The 10,506-nt window shown below is 38.4% G+C and overlaps 1 protein-coding gene across 1 annotated transcript; it reads right to left on the minus strand.

Moving 5' to 3' along the window:
• Positions 1–226: 226 nt before the first annotated feature.
• LOC129288750 (receptor-like protein kinase) lies at positions 227–6,892 on the minus strand. The gene is given in 9 exon segments (XM_054925481.1): positions 227–556; positions 765–1,119; positions 1,493–2,075; positions 2,708–2,787; positions 3,189–3,521; positions 3,782–4,326; positions 4,404–5,797; positions 6,231–6,453; positions 6,455–6,892. Coding segments are annotated over 9 exon segments (3,969 nt in total). The 5' UTR covers positions 6,862–6,892; the 3' UTR covers positions 227–507.
• Between the last annotated feature and the right edge of the window lie 3,614 nt (positions 6,893–10,506).

Below are 10,506 nucleotides of genomic sequence, written 5' to 3' on the forward strand. Positions count from 1 at the left end.
GGGAAGGGGAGGAAGGGGGAGGCGAAGGGAGGGAAAATTTTAAAAAAACCTCCCCTCCCCTCCACCTTACCAAACAAGAGGAGGGGAGGTGTTGCTTGGATGACACAAGGAGAGAGGAGGCTCCCCTCCCCTTGTTTGGTAAGGTGAAGGGAGAGGAGGTTTTTTAAAATTTGTCCTCCCATCTCCTCCCTTCTCTTCCAACCAAACAGGTCCTAAAATGAATGAAGAAAAGAAAAGACAAAAGCTAGCAACGTCTCTACTACTCTCCGATAACTTCTGCCGCCTGCTGTTTGTTCCTCCTTTTATTCAATTCAATGTGATTTTTGCGTGCCGTCACCATGTGCTGATGTGCATCCATATGTTAAATAAACCTAATAATTTAATAACAATGACAAAACTATTCTCAATAACCCTAAATAAAAACTATATTAAAAGACTCAAAATAAATATAAATAAGGTTTCTAATATTTGATCTTTGACTTGATCTTCAAACATGTTTACATTCTTTTATCCAAAATAATCTCTATCAGTATCTTCCAAATTAGATCCACAGAATCTGCACAAGTAAATAAAATGAAATAGTAAATATGCAAAAATATTATTTATATTTTAAAAATCCAAGATTTAGATAGTTAGAATCCCAAAGTTAAATATTGGCTAATAAAATTAAATAATATTCAATTAAACTCAATTAGCCTAAAAAAACATTTAAAAGTTTAAATTAAAAAGATAAAAAATATATAAACTTGTAATTTATCAATTACCTCGAAAGGAAATGACATATAACCTCCGTTGGCAGGTCCTTGACATAGATAGCATGTTCTAGTTGCCCAATAACGTCCCTCATTGTGGGTCTCATGTATGGATCCTTCTCAGTGCATCTCAGAGCCACCAAAAGCACATCAGTAGCTCGAATAAGTACAAGTGGATCCAAAACCCCCTCCTCTGCAAGGCTCTCGTCAACAATTTTAATAATGTCTCCTGTTTCCCCCCACACAGTTCTCACCCAGCTCCCTATCTCAATTCCCTCCATAAATGATGGATCTACCACCTTCTTCCGGGTTATCAATTGAAGCAAAACTATCCCATAATTGTAGACATCAGACTCCCTAGTATTTTCTGTTGTATATGTATTTTTGTCACGGGCCAACGAGAACATGTTTTTTTTTATAAGCATATGAAAATACTCCCTCCAATTCTTTTTATAAGGCCCTCTTAACTACTTTCATGAAATTAAGGAATTAATTAAATTTCAAAATTTCTTTCAACTTTAACATTTTGATTGGCATAATGCATTGCGGGGAGAGGGGAGTGGAAATATCATTATTTAAGCTAAGAATGAAAAAAACAAGGGCATTGTATAAATGAGTCATTAATGTTCTATTAAATTTTGTAAAGAGTCTTGTATTAAGAATTAATGGATGGAGTCTTACAAATAGAAATAGGGGGAGTTGTGAAGAAAGAGAAAATTGACAATGAGTAGAATATGTACCTGGGGTAATATACCTTGGTGTGCCTGGAACAGATGAAGATGGTGTTGAAGAAGATTGATCGAAAAACTGGGCAATACCAAAATCCGCAATATGAGGCTCCATATCAGAGTCTAGAAATATATTCCTTGGTCTGATGGAACCATGTACAATGGCAGGATAACAATCATGATGGAGATAGGCCAATCCATGAGCAATTCCAGTTGCTATAGTAAAACGGACATTCCATTTCAGGGATGGCGGTGGATCCTTTTCAAGCAAGACATCATGAAGGTTTCCTCCTGGCATGTACTCATACCAGATTATACCATAATCTTCTCTGAGCGTATACTCTAGCATTCTGACCATATTTCGGTGCCTAATATTTTCAAGCATTTCAATTTCTCTAACCACGCTTAACATAATGCCTTTGTTCCCAGTAAATGTCACCTTCCTTTCAGCACAAACTCGGCCTGAATGTAGTTGTACTTTAGAAACAACCCCACGAGTTCTTCTGGGGATCATATTCAGAGAATCTAGATTTGCAGCAGGCTCCATCTCGTAAGGAATTGACAAAGAATCTCTGTTGGCGATCTTGACTTCCTCCTTAGAAAGCATAAAATAGAAATCTTTTATATAAGGCAAGAATGATATGAGTTCAAAATTAAAGGATTCTTAATGAAGAACATGAACGAGTAAAGGAAGTAAAAACACTCAAAAAGTGGTTTCAAACAGCCCACACAAACGTCATGCTCACATGCACGTACATACATATACATTTCAGCCCAAAGGAAAAAAAAAAAAAAAAAAAGCTCACTTGCCTCAATCTGGGTGCTGACTACTTTATATATATATATATATATATAGAGAGAGAGAGAGAGAGTGAACATATTATTTAGAGAAAATTCTGTGGAAAAACAGGATGACAGCCAGAGTAGGTATCACAATGATCTCACACTTTTCATGCTCACCCGATTCATTTGAATCTTGCAAGGCCCATAAGCTATCAGAAAAGCTGGTTTTGTAGAATTATTTTCTACATAATCCTTCCACATTAAAACCCTATTTATTACTTACTGGAATTTTAAATTCATCTACAAGCAGTGAAATCAGGATATTGAATACTTTGTTATATGTTAATTAGCACATGTACAATAAATAGACATAGTAAACAAGAGAAAATATGAAACAATCAAAGCAACTATTTCAATGTAGTCTTGTCAGCTAAACCAAATTACCTGAAAAAGATTAGAGGCCACAGCAGCTGCGAGGAAAATCCCCAAATGAAATTGAGCTGTGGGAGGTCGAACAATAATGCCTGTACAAATCAGACAACACATAAGTCTCATAGCCCTTCCAACAACTCTGAATCATCATGATTCATGATTCCTGATTCCACATTAGATGTCATGACTAATGATAGCAGAAACGAAGCATGGTTGTTTTCATGATTCCCTTATTCCTGCCAAGTTGTGCCATGAAATGAAATTAAGCATTTGGGTGATATGTGATGTCAATTAAACAATACTTCATAAATACCTGATATAAACTCGTAGCAATCATATAGCAAAAGAGGTGGAGAGACTGAAAGGAAGATGTAGAAGAAAGAAGGTACGCAATTAAGAAGCCAAGAGATTCAAATTTACAAATGTCATTTATTCCAAGTATGACTTCATGGATGATAACAACACTTGTCATTGTCAATCACACAAATCTTACCTGGATCAGTGGGTGTTTCAAAGAATTCAACAACATCTATCATTTTCAGTCTCTTTCTTGGATCTTTTTGGGTACACATTAAAGCCACCAAAAGCATTTTGATAACTTGCACCATTACATTTGAATCTGAAAGCTCCGCTGCAATGCTTGAATCAACAATCTCTTCAAGTTCTCTTGTTTTCCAACATACAGATTTAAACCACCCAACTAAAGTGGTTTCCTCCTCCGAAAATGATGAATCTAATACTTTCTTTCCGGTTATCAGCTCAAGCAAAACTACCCCATAACTATATATATCAAGCTCACTGCTCGGCTGTATTGCATATGCAATCTCTGTCAAGAAAATGTTATCAACTTAAATTGCAAGAAAAAAAATTACTTCTAGCTTATGCACATTAGTTTTATGGAATTAAGGAACTAGTAATTGCTCAATTTAGACAAGAATCACTACTCCTCTTCCATCTACGCACTTGCCTTCATTGCTAATTCATCATCCGTGTAGATGTTATTATAGGCTGAAATTGATTCCAATTTTATTAAGCATGTCAGACATAGAAAATTAATCAACGAACTGAAAAAACAATAGCAGTTACCTGGTGCCATAAAACCAGGTGTACCTAGATGATATGTTGACCGCAGATGTACCATAGCAGAGGACTCGTTCAAAGCAATGGAAATACCAAAATCAATAATACAAGGTTGCATATCAGAATCAAGGAGTATATTCTTTGGTTTGATGTCTCGATGCAATATAGGAGGATCACAATTATGATGGAGATGTGCCAATCCTTTTGCAACTCCAATAGCAATCTTATAGCGGACATTCCATGCTAAGCATGGTTGAGAATGCAAAACATCATGAAGGCTACCATTTTCCTCGTACTTGCTGATGGTTAGACCATATTCCTCACCAATCCAGAAGCCTAGGCATCTCGCCACATTTTGATGCCTAATCTTCCTAGTCATTTCAATTTCCTTGATCATGTTTAATTTCCTCCTATTGCTCCGTCCAAATTTAACCTTCTTAATAGCAAAAACTCCAAAATCAAGTTCAGCTTTATAGACAATTCCATGCCCTCCTTGGCCAATTATATATCGATCATGCAGATTCTCTGTAGCATTTATCAGATCAACAATTCTAAATCTCCTTCAGTAGCATTTGTTAGATCAATAATTCTGAAATCTCCTTCATCATCTGAACACGGATCTTCTCGCTCTTCATAATCAGCATTCACCTCCAGAAGAGATCTTCGACGAAACTCACGAATGTAAGATTGCTCAGCATGATAATTAGCAACTTCCTCCTCAGATATTTGACCAGAATAACACCGGCCATGAATTAATAGCATTCCCGACAAGCAAATGACGAACACTACAAATCCAATAGCTATAAATAAAATTAATTGATTACTTCTTTTGTGGTCAGTTGATTCAGAGTCACATGGCTTTAAAAAGCTAGTTCTTTTGCAACTCAAGACATCTGAAGTTGAACAAAGGACACAGAGGCTAGGATTGCCCAAGAATGACAATGGAGATAAATTCAGTTTTTGCATCTTCCATTCTGGTACAGGACCAACAAATAAGTTGTATGATATGTTCACTTCTGTTAATGAAGAAAGTTCACCAAGAACATGTATGCTTCCTGTCAAATTGTTTAGGGATATATCCAGACTTAGCAGCTTTTGCAACTTCCCAATTTCTAGCGGTATCTCACCTGTCAACTTATTAGCCCTCAAATTCAACCCGTAAAAGAGATTATGCAATGATCCAATTGATGAAGGAATTTTTCCTTCCAACATATTACCACCAAGTTGTAGCTCAAGAAGCCGATCATACTCTGACAAGAAAGATGGGATAACCCCGCTAAAACGATTTTCTTTTAAAATTAATCTGGTTAAACCTGTCCAGCTCCTCATGCTTAAAGGAAATGAACCGTTGAGAAAATTGAATCCAACATCAAATGTCTCCATTTTGGTACAATATGACAACTGATGTGGCAAAGGACCTTCCAGGCTGTTGTAAGAAATATTCAAAGCCTGAAGGTTTACAAGATTTCCAAGCTCTGACGGTATTAGCCCTGTAATGTTATTCATGAATAAAATTAAAGCAGTGAGATTTGTGCAGTTTCCCAAACTTGATGGAATTGCTCCGCTGATGTTGTTCATGCTGAGGTCCATGTATATGAGATTCAGATTACCTTCAAATTCAGGAATAGACCCAGAAAGATTATTTTCATTGAGAACCAACCTCCCAAGAGTTGCACATCTTCCCAGATCATGAGGTATGCCTCCTTGAAGTTGGTTAAGACCTAAATTCAGTAGACGTAATTGCTTTCCAAAACAAAGATTTGGTGGGATATTACCAGTGAACTTATTATTCATCAAGTCCAGCTTCACTAAACTGCTGTTGATTCCCAAGTTTTGAGGAATTGATCCAGAGAATTGGTTGTCAAACAAAGAGATATTCTTAAGATGCTTGAGCTTTGTCACCTCTGAAGGTAATTTCCCTGAAAGGCTATTATTATGAAGAATGACCAGCTTAAGATTTTGAATCTTCCAAATTGTAAGTGGAATTTCACCTGTCAAATGGTTGGAGTACAGTTCAAGGTCCTCCAATTTACTCAATCCACCCAATTCATTCGGAATTGTTCCCCCCAGTTGATTGGAATATAGATGTAACTTCTTCAAAGATCTGCAATTGCCAATTTCTGGAGGTATATTTCCAGACAAATGGTTCTCAGGAAGGCGAAGAATTAAAATCTTTAGTAATAATCCTAGGGATGATGGAATGCTTCCAACTAAGTTGCTCTTCACGGCAGAAAATTCTGCTAAATTACTGCAGTTCCCCAAGCTTGAGGGAATGCCTCCACTAAATACATTGAATGAGAGATCCAGAATAAATAACATGCCACAACTTCCAGAGCCAAGAGGTATGGTACCACCAAGGCTATTATTTTTGACATCTAAATAAACAAGATTCTTCATATTGTTCAAACTCTGAGGCAAAAACTCCTGTCAATATGTTGTCATTCACAAATAATGCCTCTAGTTTACTGCAGTTACCTATGGAAGAGGGAATGGTTCCTGACAACTGATTACTAGATAGATGCATCTTCAACAGTTTAGTCATGTTCCCTATATTGGATGGTATGGGACCACTTAGACTATTATTGTGAAGATCAATCCCGTGCAGTTCCGGAATTTGAAACAATGACTCAGGAATTTCACCACTGAGCAGATTAGAAGAAAAACTTAAATACTTCAATTTGCAACGCTTTCAAGGTATATGGTATGTGTCCACTGAAGTAGTTATCAGAAAGATCGATATACTCCAGCAGACTACAATTGCCCAATTCTAAGGGTATATTTCCTTGAAAGCCATTTGCCACCAAAACAAGGTTCTGCAAGTGAGGCAACTGTCCAATTTCTGGTCCAAGATGACCAAAAATCCTGTATGCAGTGAAGTTTAGGAAGATCACGTTGCTGTAATGGTCGCATTGTACTCCTATCCAAGAGCAAGGGGTGGAATCAGAGGACTTCCAGCTTGACTTTAAGGAAGCAGGCACAGAAGTCCAGTGGTTGAGAAGAGACAACAGAGTTAACCCATCTGAACTCAACGCAAAAGCAACGTATAAAGGAGCAGACAAGCACATGATCACTAATCGGAGCATCATAGCGAAAGGGGGAATCTCTTGCTGGAGAAGAAAAGGGTTGAAGTATGAAAAACAAAGAGAACTTACCTTTATCCTGCTTAGATAGAACTAGCGCATGCAAGCAATTGAAGGGCTGTTGATTCAATGTGAGGGAGAGGAAACTTCTGCGTGAAAACGTTGCTGGGTCTCTCATTGAGATTTGAGACACTACCGATCATTCAGAACTTACCTTCCAAGTTCTTTCGAAGATGCTACACCAACGACGCTCACCATGCTAGCCACCAATGATAGTATGTTATGCCTGTTTCTTTGAAGTTTCACCGGTAGAAAATTAGAAGCTAAAAAGAAAAAAAGAAACTAGAAAGAACCGCACACGAAAAAGAACGAGTAAATATCATTCTCAATCTCGCACTTTTTTGAATTTTCTGATTTGTTGTTGGGGGACTAGTGGGAAGCTGATCATGTGATGTAATGTGATTTTTTTAATTAATTAACTAGATTTTTAATCTATGCAAGGCAGGAACATTAATCTAATCCACCCAATTAAAAATATATTATTTGAGCTAAATATGAAATGTTTCAAATAAATCACAAGGCTAGTTTGGGCTGAATAACTAAAACATTTGGGGGACTAGTGGGAAGCTGATCATGTGATGTAATGTGATTTTTTTAATTAATTAACTAGATTTTTAATCTATGCAAGGCAGGAACATTAATCTAATCCACCCAATTAAAAATATATTATTTGAGCTAAATATGAAATGTCGTTCAAATAAATCACAAGGCTAGTTGGGCTGAATAACTAAAACATGAGGCCCAATATAAATAAAGAGGTAAGCCCCGGAGCTCATAAAGTCCATAACATATAACATGCCAAAATCCCATTAGCTTCAAATATCTTCAAATATCAGACCGTTAGCATGAGACACGATCCTAAGTAATGCCGAAATACACGCCCAAATAGTTTGGTGAAACAGGCTGTTGATCAAAATGAAGAGATCGTGCCATAAGTTTTGCAGGATTCCTGATTCTTCAGTAAACGTGCTAAGTCTCAAAGAAAAAGTTTTCTATCAGACACTATAAATAGAAAGAAGGAAAAAACAGAGAACCCAGTCAACACTCGATCAAGACTCACATAATTTACATTTACTAGCCCTTTTTAGTTTTTTTTTAGTCTAATTTTCAAACACTCCAATAAAATTCACACTTGTTCCACCAAAGCCTACTATCTTTTTACATCCGAGTGAACTGTAGTAAGAGAATTGAGACCCTTTCGTTATCTATTGAGACCCAACGTCTCTTGCACTCCTAATATTTGTTGTTCAACCACGAACAATTTGTGGCACACCTGGTGAGACCTGTGTAACAAAGAAGGCACGAACGTGAAAATCTAAAAGGACTGATTGTGGCAGAAGTAATGCGAGGAATTCAAGACCAGATGGATAAGTAGTGGAAGAAAAACCAAAGGTTCTTTGCAATATCCCTGAAAACATCAGAACGTAAGGAGAAAAAATGACAACAAACCATGATGCAGGTTATACATGAAGGCATGAAGAGTATAGCCACATCATTGAAAGGCACCATCAGGAAGCGGGCTCGAACATAGGGCCACTCGGGGGGCAGCAAGCTGGAGTCAATATAGGTGCTGGCCATCAGGGCCGCACACTTGTAAGAGACATCCTTAACCACCAAGTATTTGCACACACTCATCCGTTAATTAACCTTCGTATTATCTACATGATCCAGGCACGAGTAGCCGGGGGCACGGCAGTGATCCTAAAACATGCAATCGAGCCTCAGAACCAACTGACGAACATGGAGGCTCTAAGAGATGCCATTCAAGATATATATAGACCAGGGCTGAGGCCAATTGGCCGCCCCGCCTTCTTAAAACCTTATCCAAAGTATATAGACAGGGACAATTGTTCTCGAGAGACGGTACACAATCAACCCTAGAGCACATGGGGGATTCACAATCCAGTGCGGTGAAATTGCTAATTATGAGAACTTCGCTAATTTAAAGTTGAGGTTGTTCCAAATACTCCCACGGACCTGTATTCACATGATATACGTCGGTCCTCATAACTCAATCATCAGCTGGAGGGAAAGGAACAGAAGTTCCACATCCAATTCTATAAAGCAAGCCAGAAGTCAGCATAGCGAAACTCTACAAGCTCACACAACGAGCTGGAGAGACAGCAAACCAATACTTAGTGAATTTCAAACTTTGAGGAATAGGTGCCACGTGTCGCTTTTAGAAACTGAATTTGTCAACCTGGCACAGGCAGGATTGGATATAGAGCTTCGAAAGAAATTTCAAGGGATGGAATTTTGAGATTTCTATGAACTTGCAACCAAGTGTGGGGTTATGAGGAATTACTCAAGGAAGAGGATCATCACAGACAGACTACAGTTGGACTTATTTTGGGGACCGGACATAGCGGTGGTAGAACTAAAGAATGCTATAACTACACATGCTCAACTCTGGCTAGGAGGCCGGAGACTACCTAAAAGACCAAGTAGTCCAGTACACCTTTGATACTTCAAAAACAAAGGAAATTTTATTTCCTCCTCAAGGAAAACTTCATCTCCCTGCCCATAGATCATAAGATTCCCTTAAAGGAAAAACAGATAGGGAAGGAATACTGTAAGTATCATCACTCGTGGAGCAACAATACCAAGGCACGCTGGGGATTCAAGAACTTCATTCAGGACCGGATCAATAAGGGAGTTCTGAAATTTCTTAAGGAAGAATCCATGGTGGTAGACGAGGACTCGTTTCCCCCATTTTCTACGATCAACATGATGAAGATAGCCTCTGGTAAACGATGACTCAAGAAAAGTGATGGTAAGCAGAAGGATGGGAGACCTTGGAACGTCTAAAACAGGGGTGAAGTAACTCAAAGAGACTTTAAGATAGTATAGGACTGCCTAGGAAAGCCTATGGGCTGGTCCAGTAAGAATAGGTCTTCCAAATGGGATATAGGCCCGAAGGGGCAGGACATGAAAGGCTTGGGTGGCTCCAAAGTAGTTTGGGATTGTTTGAGGGAAACTCAGAACGGAGACAATCAGCAAAAAAAGAAGAAAAATGGCAAACGACCTTCAGGATAGGATGTTGGCCTAGGAGGATTAGTGATGATAGAACCAGATGGATCTAAGTTGGTCTAGAACCGTTTAAGAGAACCATCTAGCCAATTCGACTTCTTTGTAAAGTACTCAGCACCCTTTGGATTAGGCTAACCATTTATGGGGACACCAATAGGTTGGGATGTAGGCCTCGACCGCCTACCGTTATCACCGTCAATGCTATCAGAAAATAGCACAGAGCTTCCTTTAAAATCAAAAGTCACTCAGGGCTCAGGTAAGTTTGTTATGCTGCCTGGTAACGTGCCGTTTCTGAAATGGAGAGTTGTGAGGCACAAAAACTTCCCAGTTTCCCTAACAAGAACCCAGAAGTGACGTCTTTAGCAAAAACGGGCCACACAGAGGTACCTTGAATAGCAAAAAACTAAGGTATAGGATAGCCTTGACATTCAACAAGAAGCTAGCAAGTTCAGAAGAAAGTCCACTAAGGATCAAGACGAAGAAAGCGAGGCCAAAAATCAAAAAAAGGGACCATTCACGTTGGAGAAATACCCCTCAATCTCTGCTGCATGGTCTCGTTAA

The sequence above is a fragment of the Prosopis cineraria genome, unplaced genomic scaffold, assembly GCF_029017545.1.
Source record: "Prosopis cineraria cultivar Desert tree isolate PC_DT_omini unplaced genomic scaffold, ASM2901754v1 PC12, whole genome shotgun sequence".
Classification (NCBI taxonomy): Eukaryota; Viridiplantae; Streptophyta; class Magnoliopsida; order Fabales; family Fabaceae; genus Prosopis; species Prosopis cineraria.